The 18,041-nt window shown below is 41.5% G+C and overlaps 1 protein-coding gene across 2 annotated transcripts; it reads right to left on the reverse strand.

Moving 5' to 3' along the window:
* Positions 1-372: 372 nt before the first annotated feature.
* On the reverse strand, positions 373-17,865 carry LOC128734766 (retinoid-inducible serine carboxypeptidase-like). Of its 2 annotated transcripts, XM_053829108.1 has the most exons (5): positions 17,819-17,865; positions 17,539-17,752; positions 1,690-1,919; positions 1,060-1,624; positions 373-997 (listed from the first exon to the last, which is right to left on the reverse strand). In XM_053829108.1, the coding sequence occupies exons 2-5, from the start codon at positions 17,600-17,602 to the stop codon at positions 519-521; spliced, it is 1,338 nt and encodes a 445-aa protein (XP_053685083.1). In that variant the 5' UTR covers positions 17,603-17,752; positions 17,819-17,865; the 3' UTR covers positions 373-518. The 2 variants fall into 2 exon arrangements, with proteins under 2 accessions (XP_053685083.1, XP_053685081.1); XM_053829106.1 differs by having other exon boundaries at positions 17,539-17,860.
* Between the last annotated feature and the right edge of the window lie 176 nt (positions 17,866-18,041).

The following is an 18,041-nucleotide window of genomic DNA, read 5'->3' on the forward strand; positions in this document are numbered from 1 at the left end:
TTTTATTGTTATGAGCTCGTTTCTGGGTAAAACTTATTCCATTAAAAGAAACGCGTGAGATTGTAGGTAGTATCCAGAGGAAAACTTTAATGCACCATATTAAATCGCCTGAATTGAAATGCAAGTACCAACGGAACGAAGCCAGTCAAAATCATATTCGCATGGATTAGGAATAAAACTTCAACCAAAGGAATTATTATTCCTAAAACAAAGTATTTCAAATCAGAGTTGTTTTATGCAAGTAAGTAGAGATGTAAGTAAGAAACAACTGTTACCAAAGGCTAAGTGCTCATATTGCACCGGGTCCGTCCAATCCTTTACTAACCCCATTCATCCCCTTCCTAATAATTTGCCGGGTAATGGAATAATATCAGGTAGGTAAATCGTAAATGTCATCTGTTGAATGATACTTATTAAACTAACGGCCAAACAGCAAGTGTTATTATGATTAATGCTAACGGCTCGTCCAGTTTGCAAAACGTAACTTTTATTGTTGTTCCCATAGCTTCTCAACAACACTAGGGAAACCCAGCATGTTTCTGTAGAATGTAATCCATTATCACTGGATTATCGGCGGGCACCATGTGACCAGCGCGTAACGCCCAGTACATGTACAGCTTCCCAAAGCTCTTCTGATAACCTTCTAACATACCAAGCGGACCAATTCCGTCCCTTGGAGCTTGCAAATACTGATTACGACCATCCCATTGAACTTTTTCCAGCCAAGCCACATTTCCTGGAGTTGCAACTATCAAATCCAATTGACCAGTAATTACAACAACGTCCAAGTTGGTGTTATTGAGTAAAAGCTCAATGATGTGAATTGCCGGTTTCATGAAATCGCCACTCATGCTTTGGAAAACACGTCCACCCTGTGAATTATACACAGATTCTGCCGGAAGCTGCAACGTTGTGGCTACCACTCCTCTCATTAAATCTTCCAGCATTTGATCACGATCTTCGGATGCAAGCCGGATGGCACTGTCCAAAGTTGCCTCTGAAATATAATTTTATTAGTTAGGCAACAAACTCGTACGTTACAATCGATTGAAGACTTACGCTTCATGTCCTTTGCAAACATTGCCAATCGGGATTTGGTCGACTGAAAGTCTTGTGTAAACAGCACGTTATAAAAATCAATCCCCAGAGTCTCCCGCACGATAACTTCTTCAGTCCGTCCCCATTGCCAGGTGGCATCTTCATAGCGTCCCTCGTTCAGAATATGCTCAGTCTCAATGGCGGCCGCTTGAATCTGTCGGTATCCTTTGGTGTCAACAAAGCCCATGTTGAGCAAAAAGTCACCCCACGAAAGCACGGAATCGATCGGTGATACCCAGGGTGCAACTATTCCGACAGACTCTAGCTTAATGTCAATTTCTCCATTTTTGATAGCCTTATCTAGAACATACGCAAATTCGGGAGCCATCTTCCCGCCATAGCTTTCGGCGTAGATGTGCAACGGAGTTTCCTTGAATTCCGGATTTAATCTGTAGAATTCTTTAATGAAGGTAAGCAAATCATCGGCAATTTCAGCATTGTTTTTGGTATAAAGTGACGAATCCTCCACATAGCTGAAGCCGGTTCCAACGGGGTTGTCAATGAACAGAACGTTGTAGTTTTTTACCTGCAATGTTTCGAATGAAGAATTCATCAAATATCGGTTTGAGTGAATTGCAAAACCATACCTACCCACGTATGATTTCTCTCCTCTCCTTCTAAAGTCAATGGGCCTAGTTCTTCAAAATTTCCATACATTGAAGACGCTCCTGGGCCTCCTTGCAGCCAAATCAGCAGCGGTCTGTCCGTGAACTGTTCAACTTCAGCCGTTGTGTAGTACAACCACCAGAACATGTGGGCTCCATTTCGAACCTCCACGAATCCCCAATCTTGCATCCCGGGACCATATCCTTCACGAGGAGCTGTGAAACAATATTTAAAAGAGCATGAATTGGTCAGTTCGAGAAAAAAGAGGAGTTAGTTTAGTAAGATTTTTTTTCAAACTTAGTCAAACTGAGAGCCTCTTATAAGCTAACGTCCTTCCTGGTTTCACTCTATTGTTAAAAAAAAGGACGAGCGTGAAGTTTTTCGTAGTTATCGAATGGGGGAGTAAATGCAAAGATCAACAGGAACAGATGACGTTGAGTGGACTGAAGCAATGTGATGCATCGTACCATAAAGCCAAACAATGAGTTGTACCTGCGAATGGGGCTACAACGCCGAAATGATATGCAGAGCAAGATAGATGACTTCCCAGGCAGTAGGTCTCACAGTCAGTGTAGCAAAACCAAATCTATGGTAGTGAACACTGACAATCCCGGAAATTTCACAAGAGCGGGACAACAAGTTGAGCAAGTGAACGCCTTTCAGTATCTTGGTAGCCAGACAACGTCCGATGGTGGTACCAAGACTGATATAGCTGCACGGATCAGAAAGGCCAGGGGTGCCTTTGCAGGTCTGTGAAGCACTTGGCGCTTAAGCTAGGTCACTTCACATACGAAAACCCGACTTTTCAATTCAAACGTTAACTCCGTACTGCTGTATGCCTGCGAAACGTGATGCGTCTCAGCGGAAACAACGCAAAAACTGCAGGTATTTATCAACCGGTGCCTGCGATATATCATTCGTGCCTGGTAGCCTGACAACTGGATACCTAATGACAGACTCCATTGTCGATGTGATTAACAACCGATAGCAACAGAAATTCGTAAGCGTAGGTGGAAGTGGATCGGACACACCTTGAGAAAAGGAGCGAGCGAGATCTGCAGAGAAGCACTAGATTGGAATCCGCACGGACAGCGTAGAAGAGGCAGACCCAGAGGCCCATGGCGGCGCTGCTTAGCCGACGACATCCGGGCTGTGGACGAGAACCTCGTAATTAGAGTAATAGTTTTAGTTTAAATAATTGTGAAGAAATGTAAGACTATACTAAACTTATCGACAAATCAGAAGTAGCATTTTTAAAAGGGTAAACCTTACGCTACTAGACAATAAAAGACAAACAAACCTGTTCCGGCGACAGCTAAAAACCATGGCAGGTAATCGTCAGCAGTGGAGATCTCTGATTTCATCCCGTTGTTCTGTCGGACCGTAAAGTCATGTAGTTGCAGCAGGACCAATCAGAGAACAAGTCGATCAGTGATTGAAGTCTGAAGTTTGAAGTGTTTGAAGACTGCAGTCATCGTACGAAGTAATAAACTGATATATCTATGTGTGAATTACTACGTCACCCACAGAGCAATCCTTGAGATTAAGCCACATCTGGGAAATCAAAACTGTTAATTCGAATCCCGTTGGAATATGAATTTGAGTAGATTTTTTCATGCGCTAATTTTTTTTTAATTCAAATAAAAACTATTACAAAACCAGATATCATAACATTTGGATTATGATTTTACCTAAATAACATGTCCCTAAAACTTGTTAAACTTTCAAATGAAGAAAGACGAAATCTGCATGTTGACATACGAATACGAGTTTGTATCGCTGTATTTGCGAACATAGCGCTGCTTTCTGATACAATAGGTCAAAATTAATGTGCAACACCGGACTCAAATCACACTTAGCGATGGTAATGAGTGCATTGAAGTAGAGCATACGTCACAAGGAACAACACGATGCCAAGAAACGACCAACCAGCAGATTTTTGTTACCATATTCAGGATCAACCAGAAGATCTCTCAACTTGCCATCGTGCTGAGGATCAACTAAATCTATCGAATGATTTCACTGAGGACGCTAGAAATGATCATCGAGAAAACCCTCCCTGCCGAAGCGCGAACAATTCAGAAAACGTCTCCGCAAGATGTAATTGAAAATGAAGACTCAGATGTTGGTCAAGATTCATCAGACAGTTGGAATGAATTTTTCAAGGTATTAACCCTATCATTAATTTTCAACGAATGTGTTTTATAATATTCTGATTTCCAGATATTCTCCGTAAATCATACTAAGCATTTCCGGGCTCAATCTGATTTACTAACTGTGGAGATTCTGTACATGATCTTAAACTATTATATTCGACATCATCTTACACAGGAAGCTTTGGACGATTTGCTTCGTATGATGAACGTAATATCCGGATCTAAGGCTTTTCCTGAATCTTTTAAAACATTTTCTAGTTTTTTCGATGCTTACTCATGCCCACCAACTAGAATTTACTTTTGCTCAACCTGTCAGTACGACTTTGGCGTTGCCACATGACTCACGCGCCACGTGATTCTAAAATTTTCTCTTGGGTGCAATCACTTTGGATCAAAAAACTTTCGCCGGTGAAATTTGAAAAACCTTTTTCACTTTCATCACATTCTGATGTTATGCTCGAAGATGGAATTTCAGAATTAAATTTTCAAACCCATAACAAATTGTTCTACAATGGATTGAATTTCTGTACATCATCATCATGCCAAAATTATCGCTGACGATTCCTGGATGTGGAAAAACGGCTCTTTTTATAACATACAAAATATTCTAAGTGATCATAATCATAATTTTTATTTTGTTGGGAAAGAACTAGAAGTTGAAACCGTCTCTGATAACTTGTACGCGTATAATGAAACTGATAGATTGAAGATTATTAAGTTTGATAACTCTATTCGTCAATGCTTAAATATGGTGATTAATCATAACAGTGAAGATATTAACTTTATTTCAAAGTGCAAGGTTGTAAATCAAATTGATTAAATAAATTGTATAAGTTTAAAGTCAATAAATAATATTCTGCTTATTAATTCTTTAGTAAAAAGGGCGAAATTGCAATTGTAAATAATAACTTAATAAATTAGGCTTTAGATCAAAATGAACAGCAAATAATTATAGTATTTTTCAAAAGAAAGATTACACTTCATCCGAATAGAAATGAATATAAATAATTCCTAATTAAGAATCTTCCCATGCTCTGGATGGTTGCCATTGGATGGAGGTCGAAGATTCTTTTACGACGTTAAGACTTATACTAATTTGATATCTGTGCTTGGGAAGTATGCCAGAAAAAGTGATTAAGCCCTCTCGTTCTAACAAGATTTCTTAGGAATGCGACAAACCTAGTCCAGTTTGATGTCCTGGAAGTAAACAGTTTTGTTAAAGCATAAAACCACCCCTTCCTTTCAACCTAGTTTATTTTTAAACATCGAAACTTGTCCAAATTGATGTCCTGAAGGTGAAACGTCACAGAAAAGTGAAAACAATCCTTTCCTTCTGCCAGATTGTATCCACATTCGCGACTACGAAGTTGCTAATATTTGTTTGGTTTTTGCGTGAGAAAAAAGTGAAGGAAGTATTTTTGCTTTTGTTTTCACGCAAGTTTTGACAATGGGTATTCGTGTAAGTGCGAACAGGATTAAATATCTCTTTAGCTTTTGCAGTCGCGAATAGGTACTGGAAGATTTTTTTCGGAACTGTTGTCTTACAAGGAAACATAACTGAAAGGATATTTGTGCCGCAACACAAATATGTGATATTTGTAATGCAGCAATTCTCAAAGTGACGAAAATCAGCGACTCTTTTATCCGAGAATAGTTTTGAATGTTTCAATTGCTGCTTTGCGTCAGTTAGTTCAAGCATCAATTGCTTTCGAAAATGATGAAGAAGACAAGGCAGAAGGTATCCGTAATGGTGCTAATGTTTATTTGACCGTCAACTCAGTATAAGGCAGTAAGGTACAACACATTTTGCAAACAACTTTAACTTACTTAGTAGCCTTGAATCAATAAAATGAATAAAACGATCTGAAAAATTATCGATGTGCAAAAATTTGGATTTCTCAACCTGTAGCACAATCAAGCCATTTTGACATAACAATTTTTTGATATCATCAAAATACAAATATATGTGAATAGTATTTGATATTAACGATTCAGGCTGTACTCCGATTCTGGCATTGGTAAAAATATTTGTTTTTGGCATCACAAAATACATACCAAAAATACGATACAATTATTTAGCACTATTATTTACTTAACGCTATATTACGCCGCACATATATTAATATGGTGTGAAAGACAAGTCAAGGTTTCCTCGCAAAAACCCGCCTAACGTAGTTCTACGCCAGCTACGCGGTCGTGTCTGGAATACAACCATTCTGATTTTTTTTAAACCAATGATTTTGCCCTTTGTGAAGCTTGGAATGAAACAAATAAAGTGTTGTTGGAAAATGTACGTACTATCGAGGCTAAATGTACGTTTTATGGAGGGTACGTACTATAGAGGGTACGTACTAACGAGGGTATGTACTGTCGAGGTATACCGGTATTCGTGACGGATTTTTAGACCCTCGTCACCCTCTCCATGAGCAATCGTCCACACAAATTCTGAAAATTATGTATGGATCGCGGCCAACCCACTTCCTCCTCGTCATAACCACATGGTTTTTGAATGGCCCATAACCACATGGTTTTTATGTTATGTTATGTTCATGAAAAAATAATCGGAAATCGAATAGCTGATTCAGTAATTCATTTGGTATAGTACAAAAACGTAAAATAACTTAAATAGCGATAGCTAACGAATATCAAATTTAGATATAATAGCTGAATTTGATATTCATTAGGTGTGGATGAGGCATTGGCTCCTGCTCGGGCTGGGTGGGTAAAAGCCATGCTGTGCAGCAGAGATGTAATTTTTATGCTGAACATTAGATGATTGTAGATAATACTGATACACGATAGTGCTCTACATTACGTTTCTTGAACACTGGAAACATCGCAAAGAAAGATTAAAAACCGTGACTAATGGCAATTTTAAACCATTGTTACATTTTTTGAGAAAAATAGCTTGATGGAATGCCATCTAGTACGGGGCGGTAAAACTTCTTCCAGTTACCAACAGCTGTAGCAACTTCCTCGATAGATCACTTAATTGGCCTAACGTCTTATGACAAAGCCTGCGTCGCATAATTTCTCCATCTATTTCGGTCCATGGCAGCTGCTCTCCAGTTCCGCGGGCACCCAGTGCTCGCCAGATCTCGATCCACCTGGTCTTGCTACCTCGCTCGCTGTGCCCCTCTTCGTCTTGTTCCTACCGGATTCGATGCGAAAACCACCGGCATTCTAGCAACATATCCTGCCCAACGTATCCGTCCAGCTTTAACCACTTTCTGAATACAGGATTCGCCGTAGAGAGGCGCGAGCTCGTCCATTCTTCGCCTCCATACACCGTTCTCTTGCAGGCCGCCAAAGATGGTTCGTAGCACCTGCCGTTCGAAAACTCCGAGTGCTCGTAGGTCCTCTTCTAGCAATGTCCACGTTTTGTTCTTATAAAAGACAACCGATCTAATTAGCGATTTGTACAATGTGCACTTCGTATGGGGGCTCAAATTGTTCGATCGTAAGTTTTTGTTGAGTCCGTAGTAGGTCCGACTTCCGCTGGTATACCTTTTAATCTCACGGCTGGTATTATTGTTCTCTGTTGCCAGTGAGCCAAGATATACGAATTCGTCGACTACCTCAAACTCACCCTCGTCGATTAACACCGTACTGCCCAAGCGGACCCTGACGTGCTGGGTCCCGCTCGCCAACATATACTTCGTTTTAGACATAATTTATCTTCTACCAAATCTCTGTTTCGCGTTTTAGTCTGGTATACCGATTTTCCACCGCCTCAAATGTACTGCCGACAGCATACACGTCGTCAGCAAAGCAGATAAATTGACTGGATTTATTGAAAATTATTTTGAATCGTGCCACTCGCATTTCGATCGCCACTCATCTTATAACACCTTCAAGCGCAATGTTGAATAGCAGGCAGGAAAGACCATCTCCTTGTCGAAGTCCCCTGCGAGATTCGAATGGGTCCGACAATCCACCTGTTCGGTTATTCCGGGAAAGAACACCCCTTTGGATCAGCTAGGTAGCAGATCAAAGCTAGAAAAATATTTATTTTAATTTTGTATGTTACAAATTTCACTGTTACCTTACATATTTAGTGTTCTTGTAAATTTTCACGTTTATTTATCCTCCACGTGTCCTTACGAATCTATTTCGATACCTGTGATAATTGTTTTGTGTTTTATTAGATATTGTTGCGTTATTTACTATTTTTACCACTTACACTTTCCGTACTTCCGTACTTAAATTTCCTTTCTAATCTTCCACCTTTATTTTAATCTACCCTTTATAATTTCTAAGAACCATGTATCGAAATCGACCTGTGATAAATTCTGTGATATTAGATTTTAAGCTTTATTAATTTAAGTTTAGCTTCAATCATCAATTTTAGCATTTTATTACCTTACGCTTTTCGCGTTCTATCAGTCTCCCACTTCCTATATAACTCCAATTACACTATCTATCTATCCAAATATTTTTCACCTTCTACACTTCTAAATTCCAATCTTTCGCTTTAACTTTCCACTATGGCACTTTCCGTCTTTAACGTTCATCTTCATCTATCTTTTTCGTGATGACATTTTCGACTCTGATGACATTTCCGATCGCTGTCAACTTCCGCGGCAGTGTTGCTAACACTTGGTGTCTGCTGCGGTAGGGGCTGTTCGCAACACTTCCCCGGCCCGTAACTCTGGATCTGAACTTGGATTCAAGACAGTATTACCGTCATCTATTTCTAGAACAGCCAACACCGCCGTTGCTCTCTTAAAAACTCCACTGCTTGTACGGATCCAAGCCTGACGAACCCGTCCGTCGCTGGCCACAATAGGTTCTTGGACTATTCCGCGCACCCAAAGTTTTCGTTTAGTCCCCTCCACTATATAAACTAAGTCTCCTGCTTGTAGCGGTTTTGCTTCTCCATACCATTTGGTTCGCCGGTTGACTGATGGAACGTATTCTTTGATCCATCTATTCCACATCTCTGTCGCAAGTTGCTGGGATCGGTGATAATTGTCACGAAGAGCTTCGCCAGATGTAGGTGGCGAAGGTGTTAACAAAGGTTCGTTGGGCGCTACTCCCCTAAGGAAGTGGTTAGGGGTTAGCGTATCCACTTCGTCGGCCTCCTGGGATACATATGTTAAAGGCCGCGCATTAATCATGTCTTCTGCCTCGCAAGTAGAAGTCAACAGAATTTCATCTGTCAATTTCCGCCCGTCGTCGATTACAGCTAAAACCTCCTTCGTAGATCTCACCAAGCGCTCCCATACGCCCCCCATATGAGGAGCGGCGGGGGGATTAAAGTTCCATTTTGTTCGAGCAGTTGTTAACTCGCTACCACAATCTTCATTTATTTCGCATATTAATTTTTCTAATTCTTTACTCGCCCCTTTCAGATTCGTTCCGTTATCTGAGAAGAATTCTAACGGAGGTCCACGGCGACAAATGAATCTTCTCAAAGCCATAAGGCATGCTTGGGTTGTTAAACTGTGGGCCACCTCGAGATGAATAGCTCTCACTACCATGCAGGTAAACAACACGATCCAGCGTTTTTCCTTCCGTCTACCAATGGATACCTCAAAGGGCCCCAAATAGTCGATTCCGACAAAGGTAAATGGGCGTTGGTATGGAATCAATCTTTGGATGGGTAAAGGTGCCATACGCGGGGTGCGTGGACGGTTACGTTTGACCTTACACCACATGCACTCTTTCGCTACCCTCTGGACCATTCTGCTTAACGCTGAAATATAAAAGCGTTGTCTGAGTTCGTTTTTTACAGTTTCCCTATAACCATGACCGAATTTTTCGTGATAGTGCTGAATTAATTTTACTGTCAGAGGGTGCTCCTTTGGTAATATTATCGGGAAACGTAGATCAAATGGTAGAAACTGAGCATTATTCGTCCTTCCCTCCATACGCACTAATCCGTATTCGTCGATCAACGGTGCTAGTTTGTACAAAGGACTTGTGACATCTACTGTTAGCCACTGAGAGGCTGGGTTATCCTTGTTATGCAATAATACTTTTAGATCTCCACCGTATGTCTCTGCTTGAACCATTTTGAAAAGACAAGTTTCTGCTTTTAACAATTCATCTTGTGTCAAAGGTAAACGTATTTTGGGTTTATTTTGTTGTACGAGCATTTTCTGCTGGCCTACTGTTGCTTTCAGCACCTCAATGGGGTCACCTTTGTGCGACCTTTTACAGTTACTTATAAATCTCAATACGCAAGCCATAGTCCGAACAACAACAGTATATTTCGAAATTTTATTTACGTCGAGTACAGATTCTGGCAATGCTATGTCGTGAATCAATAGATAAGATCGCAACTCTTCACTAACGTTTGCTTTTACCTCTGGCTGTGCTGGCCAATCCTCTTCTTTGCGCCACAAGAAATCTGCACCTGTGAACCACGAACTTTCCGAATGTAACTTCCACCCTTGCTTCCACTTTGTCACGCAATCCGCCTCATTAAATCTCGAAGGAACCCAGCGCCACTCTGAAGCATTAGTTAGACTAATAATCTCTCCGATACGAAATCCCACGAATGGCCGGTAGCGTCGTTGGTCTGATTTTATCCAAGATAATACGTTGCGCGAGTCGGACCAAAAATACTGCTGCTTCACATCGAGACTATGATTGCGCCTAATCGATTGGGCCATTCTAGCTCCGAGTACCGCCGCTTGTAGCTCTAATCTTGGGATGGTCAGCTGTTTAAGTGGGGCCACTTTGCTCTTGCTCATTACCAGCGCGCACCGTGCTTCACCGTTAATTTCGACACGGAAGTAGGCGACACACCCGTACGCCTTTTCACTGGCATCCGTGAACACGTGTAGTTGAAGGTTTCCGAACTGGTCCGAGGTAGCCATTCCGAAGTAGCTCCTTGGCACCCTAATTGCACTAACTTCTGGTAGTAGCTCGACCCACTGTTTCCATTTCTCGTACGACTCATCATTAAGAGATTCATCCCACTCTAAGCCTGTCCTCCACAGATCTTGTACCAGTATTCTTCCAACAATCGTGAATGGACAAAGAAGACCTAGGGGGTCAAACATTGACATTACGCTACTGAGGACCAATCGCTTGGTAGGCCGTTCTCGACTCGAGAATATTAACCCAATATCTGCTCTCGGAGTCGTAGAAAAAGAAAAAACATCTCCCTTACTGTCCCAAATTATTCCTAATACTCGCTCTTTATCGGTCGTTTTATCTTTATGCAGATGAACTGACTGATCTCCATTTCGTTCTCCCAGCGCCCGCAGAAATTCTTCGGAATTTGATACCCATTTCCCAATCTCGAATCCGCCGTTGGCATGAATCAACTTCACCTGTTCTGCGCGCTCTATTGCTTCCCCTACTGTGTCGGCACTGTCGAGATAATCATCGACGTAGTGCTTGGAGATGATTGCGGCTGCTGCCTCCGGGTATTGATTTGAATGTTCCTCGGCATTCAAGTTCTTTATGAACTGTGCCGAACAGGGGGAACAGGTCGCCCCAAACGTAGCAACGTCCATAACAAAGATTTGTGGCGGCTCGTCTTTAAAGCGGTACAGAAAGCGTTGCGCCTGCTTGTCTAGAGATCTGATACGGAGTTGGTGGTACATCTCCTTTATATCGCCTCCATAGGCGAAACGTTTTTCTCTGAAGCGTTGAATAACTGCTGGGAGACTCGTTAGCATGTCGGGGCCTGTCAGGAGCTCGGAATTTAGTGACACACCGTTGACCGATGCTGCCGCGTCCCATACCAAACGTATTTTGTTTGGTTTACGTGGATTTAATACCACATTTAACGGAAGATACCAAATGGCAGCGGAACTCGATTTCGTCTGCTCTTCGTTCGTTATCCTGTGGGCATAACCCTTTTCAACGTATTCCTCGATTTGGCGATCTACGCTCTGCTTCAGATTCGGATTTTTGTACAATTTCCTTTCCAGTGCCTTCAACCGCTTAACTGCCATCGGGTAACTGTCAGGGAAATTACGCACGTCGTACCGCCAAAGGAGTCCTGTTTCGAATCGATTTCCGATTCTAACCGTTGTCGTCCGCAAAATCTCTCGGGCCCGCGCATCTTCAGCAGATTCAGGTACGTCGTAAGCGATGCCTGATTCTTCTAAAGTATACTGGCCCTTAATCAAATCAAAAATATCCTGATTACTGACCACAATGTCGTCGTGCACGTTCACATAAGCATGTTCCATCCGCCTTTTTGATTGTGGACCATAAATTGCCCACCCCAGCGCACACCGAACGCCAATCGGTTCACCAGGCTGACCGATTCTAGATTCTACAGGAGCAAACACGTGTAAGTTATCCAGGCCTAACATTATCTTAGGCTCTTCTAGTTCTTGCTCCGTTACAGGTAAATCCCTCAAGTGCGGATACTGCCGAATTATATCCTGAAATTTCGCACCTTGCTTCGGCAACACGAGCTGTTCCACTGTGCGAGCGTTGTGTACTGACAATCTTCTGCTGGATCCTCTTGCTGAGATCGTTAAGTTAACCTTTCTTGACTGGTCTTCATACCGCTTCACGTTTCCTGTCCAAGTTACCACTAAAGGTTCTCTCTCGCCTAGCAACTCAAGTCTGTTTACTATTTCATTCTGAATCAGCGTAACGGACGAGCCTTCGTCTAGAAACGCTAGGACGTTCAAACTAACATCGCTAGCATGTATAGTCACTGGCAGCATTCGGAATAGAACAGAACGATGGCCATGGTGAAGCACATTCTCTGCTTTCATTACCTGAACTGTTTCTACCGCGCGGTGCAATAGCGGATGATGATTCTGCTGGCAGTTGCCCACTGTGCATCTGAACTTCGAATTACAACGGCTTTTTCCATGGTTGTTTAAACATTGATGGCACAATTTATATTTGTTTACAACTTTAAAGCGATCCGACACGTTGAGTCGTTTGAATTCTTCGCAAAATTTTATTTTGTGGTCTGCTCTCTTGCACAGCCAACATGCCGTCGAGGATGAATCATTTTTGCTAGACGACGCGTGCACATGGACGTACTCCTTTTTCTTCTGATTCCCTTGACTGGCTCGATCAGTCATATCAAGCGAGGTAAGCTCGCTAACTTCGGAGACATCTGACACTATACTATTCATGAAATTGGTAAAGGTGCGCAAAGGTGTACCTTCTGTAGTTCGTTTAAAACGTACCCAATCTAGTTTATAACTGGGTGGCAGTTTGTCCACCAACTCTTGAACTAACATGGGGTTGTTCAGGTGCTCTTCTAATCTAGCTGCCTCCAAATGGTCACACAATTGTTTGACCGTTATTCCAAAGTGAATGAACGTGTTTAGTCGGTCAGCCCTCGGCGATTGGGCGCTACGGACCTTTTGAAGCAAACTTTTAAGAAGTTTCTCTGGTTTGCCAAACAAATCTTTCAAATCCTTCATCACGTCCGGTACTGATTCCGGCAATATCAATCTACTTCGCACGGCCTCCAAGGCTCCACCTTGCAAACTATCTTGCAAGCGTTTCAAATTATCCAAATTTGAGAATCCGCAGGCCTTTGTGGTATATTCGAAGCTACTGTAAAATAGTGGCCAAATTTCCGGCTCTCCCTTGAATATCGGTAAGTGTTTGCATACCGCCTGCCTGGCAGCCAGTTGTTCCTTAGTAGGTCCATCGCGACCGGTCCCCGGCCCGTGACCTTTCGCTGGCCCTTGCTCTCCTCCTTTTCTGTTCCTTTGAAGTAGCTTCGTAATAATCTTCAACTGTTCCTGGTTCAGGTCGCCTGTTTGGCTTTCATTTTCGCTTCCAGCGTCACTCATGTCCGAAACTGGCACATCTCGCAATTTTTCTAATACCGTTTCCAACGTTGACATTTTCTCCTTTTTCGATTTTTTTTCGTTTATACCGCTATGTTCACCTGCCGATGACCGTAGGCCTGCTTCCTCGCCTCCGTTCGCATTCAACCAATTTTGGACCTTCTTTTTCGATAAATCTGTCGTCTGATTCTTTTCTTCCTCGTAGCCTTTACCATCTACATGCGGTTCGTTCCTAAGCAAATCCATTTTCCTTTCAAACATCTCTCGTAAAGCTTGATGCTTTTGCAAAAATAAAGATTCCTCTTCTAATCGTTTTTCCAAAATCTCCTGCTCTTGCGCTAGTTTCTGTGCCCTTAGTTCGCGTTCCTGCCTAAGCTCCAACTCGCGAAATTCCCTTTCTTGTCGCAACCGTTTTTCCTGAAGGGTTCGATTCATTTCCAAACGCTTTTGCCGGACCAGTCGATCAGCCTCTAAATCTCTCTCCAACGCATCTTGTTCTTCCTCTAATTGCTGAATGGACAGCTCTAACACCGATGCAGAACTACGATTTGATCCTCCCTCACTCTTTGAACCTGTCCTCTTGGGGCCAACGGATTTCTTCGCGGACTTCCCCGTGCCTTTCGGTACGCGCAACTGGTTGGAACACTTTACGCAGTTCCAGTCGTGATTTTCAATTTCAGCTGTCACTCCTGCACAACAATAATGAGCCCATAGCTGACAGGTATCACATTGTACCATGTCATCACGATGATCCGGTTCTTGACACAGCATACAATTTTTATCAGACGAGTCTCCCTCCATCCTTTGAGGTTATGTCTTCCGTAAATATCTTTGATTTTGTTCGGTTATTCCGGGAAAGAACACCCCTTTGGATCAGCTAGGTAGCAGATCAAAGCTAGAAAAATATTTATTTTAATTTTGTATGTTACAAATTTCACTGTTACCTTACATATTTAGTGTTCTTGTAAATTTTCACGTTTATTTATCCTCCACGTGTCCTTACGAATCTATTTCGATACCTGTGATAATTGTTTTGTGTTTTATTAGATATTGTTGCGTTATTTACTATTTTTACCACTTACACTTTCCGTACTTCCGTACTTAAATTTCCTTTCTAAGCTTCCACCTTTATTTTAATCTACCCTTTATAATTTCTAAGAACCATGTATCGAAATCGACCTGTGATAAATTCTGTGATATTAGATTTTAAGCTTTATTAATTTAAGTTTAGCTTCAATCATCAATTTTAGCATTTTATTACCTTACGCTTTTCGCGTTCTATCAGTCTCCCACTTCCTATATAACTCCAATTACACTATCTATCTATCCAAATATTTTTCACCTTCTACACTTCTAAATTCCAATCTTTCGCTTTAACTTTCCACTATGGCACTTTCCGTCTTTAACGTTCATCTTCATCTATCTTTTTCGTGATGACATTTTCGACTCTGATGACATTTCCGATCGCTGTCAACTTCCGCGGCAGTGTTGCTAACACTTGGTGTCTGCTGCGGTAGGGGCTGTTCGCAACACCACCCGAGGTTCTCACACAGCACTGGATCCCATCCATCGTAGCCATGATAAGTCTAGTAAGCTTACCCGGAAAGCCATATTCGTCAAAATTTTCCATAGGTCTTGCGGCTTTGAAATGGATGAATCGATGATCAGGCGATACGTGGCGACCTGGAATTCACGGCACTTCTGAAGGATCTGCCGCAAGGTGAAGATTTGGTCCGTTGTAGACCGACCCTTCATGAAGCCGGCTTGGTAACTTTCTGTTACCCCAAATGGGCCTAGGACGCGGGCGAGCTTTGAAATTATATTGAAGGCTATAAGCTCATGTATTTTAGTAGTAAATTTCGATACAGCTTTGATCAGACTATTGCAGTCAATAAGTGAGATCCAATCAACTCCGCTTAATGTTATGTTGATTGCATCGTAGTTTATCCGATGAAAATCAAAGCAGTTGGAATCAAAATCGACAGTGATTTGAGCTTTGATCGGCCTGAAATGCCACTCTTCCAGTTGTTAAGAGGTGTGAAAATGCGCATGACAACCAAAGACAACCAAAATTCTGTACAACATTTTAAGAAAGGAATTCCAAGACAGCTTCGGGGAGGAGAGAAATGACCCGAGGCAAGCGGTACAGAAGAGTATTCAGAAAATTGAAGGCAGTACAATCTACCTTCGTGGGAAGCCAGCCAAACAGTATCAAGTCGGAGATGGTGACAATAGCGAAAACCCCGTTTGGTATTAGTTAGAAAGTTCCCAACGATCGCTACAAGGTGCGGAGATTCGACAACGAAATCAGGAGATCTAAAAAGACATCCGAGGTGTATTCTGCGAGGCAAATGACGTGACAAACCCAATTTCATTACGTTGCCATTTGTATTTACTTCGGTATTATGGAAATCGAGACATGTGCCAAGAAAGAACCATCTTGAAAGTCTCACGTGATACAATTTGACTTGACTAATGCCGACCGACACGTAAATACCAGCAAATTAAAATTTGGTATATCATGTCACTTCCGTTAATAGGATCGTAGCACTGGTCCCGCAATAGTTCTGTACTCTAACAGCTGGCGGTGTAGTATGTTGTATAAAAGTTCAAGTTTCGATAACGGAATGTAGCACCTAGGCTTTGCTATGTCACTCGCCTCGCAGAATAAGCTTTATCACATAACGATTGTATGGCTTCCGAGTTGGTCGTGCCCACTCTCACTTCCAAGTCGGAAGAAAACACCGCGAGGGATAATTGCATATTGCCCTAGAGTAACCTACGGAAAAATTCAGTTCGATTCAAGCTGTTATGCAAAGTACCTTTCACGAGTATCTTAAATGTTGTCAGATAAAGTTTCCATTTTCAGTATTCTCAAAACTCTAAACTTTTCCTTCTTATATACATTTAGCATTTTTAAAGAAAAACTAATCAATCTTCTAATTCAAAGTTTTATACATAACATTAACCTTAACCTCAATCGGACTAATATTTTCAGATTAATCATACACATATTCTGATTTCTGGTCAGCATGTGTTGAAGCTTGAAGCATACAGTTTGATTAGTATTCAACTTTAGAATATATTCTGATCGAAATACCTTGGATCAGAATGAGGAATCGAGGCGAGTATCTGCAGATCTACCGTAGACACCAACGAATTGCAATCCATGAAACTACACGAGATATGTATTGTCTCACTTATCTACAAATTTGTAGATTATTATTGAACAGTATTGTTCACAATCATTTATCAGTAGTCTGAGTTAATAAGATAAACATACTGACAACGTCTGGTGCACGCCTATCTGGCACCATTGCAGTGCACTCCTTCGAGCAATCCCGGTAATGTCAGACTGTTAAAATTGATGTTTCTCTGATTTTTTATTTTTCTATTGGACAATAGTTTAAGTTTAAAATAGTTTCCATTACCACTTATAAAATTATAGCTTGTAAATGTGTAAGGTTACGAATAAGAATGCAAAAGTGTATATTATGTGGTGCTCGAGAAAATGAACACTTCCTGTGGGAATATTTTTTGAATCTTTAAATACAAATATTTAATACACAAAAATTTTCACTACTAAACTTCTCAATTACCCTGATGATTATTATTCCACTATGGCTTTGTTTACCAGGAAAAAGTTACCACTACTGTGTGCACAGAAAACTAATATGTAAACCTCATTAAAACAATCAAATTTAACTTATATTTTCCAAGTACTTTACCAAAATCTTAACAAGAATTATCATGTCTGCTCAACGTTTGTCGCTAGCACAACTTTCACCACCGAGTAAAATTTACATAATTGGAATCCATTCCACAATTAGCATTTCAATGATAATTGAAGATCGTTCCGAAATACACCACAACCACCACTACTATAGCATATCGAACACCGGACATTCCGTAAATTGTTCCAACTGAGAAAGCTTAGTCACCTGCTTCGATGCTTCCGAGCATAACGACGGCAAGAATGCCTGCCGCGAACTTGATCGCCCACATTGTCACTGAACGCCGTAACCGTAAACGCTTGAGAACACTCCGGGGAAAATCCTTTACTTTCCAAGTGCGAACGACGGTTGTTTGACGATTACCAGCGGTTGACTACATTGAACGGGAACCGTGATAATTCTTTTTATAGCTCGTACTTAACTGTTGAACGATACAGGCTTTCGGCTAGATTATTCAAATTGTCAGGTGGTACTTATCTTTGGCTACCAATAATGGTGACAACGGCGCTGGCTGACATTAGATAGATGAGCACCTCAATTGGCTTTTCACAAACCACTCAGTGGTCTACAACACTATAAACGGGTGCTTGATGAATTAATGTCGGTCGCTTATCAGTTCGACTCCTACAACCTGCAGGCACTAAAACATCTCTAGGTTTTGTATTTATTATTGCTCATCTGTTCTCGGGGTATCGATAGTAAATTGATGT

Source organism: Sabethes cyaneus, chromosome 2, assembly GCF_943734655.1.
Source record: "Sabethes cyaneus chromosome 2, idSabCyanKW18_F2, whole genome shotgun sequence".
Taxonomy (NCBI): Eukaryota; Metazoa; Arthropoda; class Insecta; order Diptera; family Culicidae; genus Sabethes; species Sabethes cyaneus.

Bases quoted from the DNA above. Each gene is read 5' to 3' on its own strand.
- LOC128734766 (XM_053829108.1), bottom strand. From the start codon at position 17,602: ATGTGGGCGATCAAGTTCGCGGCAGGCATTCTTGCCGTCGTTATGCTC. The intron at 1,920-17,538 runs GTGACTAAGCTT...ATTGTTTCACAG, and splicing joins GCTCGGAAGCATCGAAGCAG to CTCCTCGTGAAGGATATGGT. The intron at 998-1,059 runs GTAAGTCTTCAA...ATTATATTTCAG, and splicing joins GTTTGCAAAGGACATGAAGC to AGGCAACTTTGGACAGTGCC.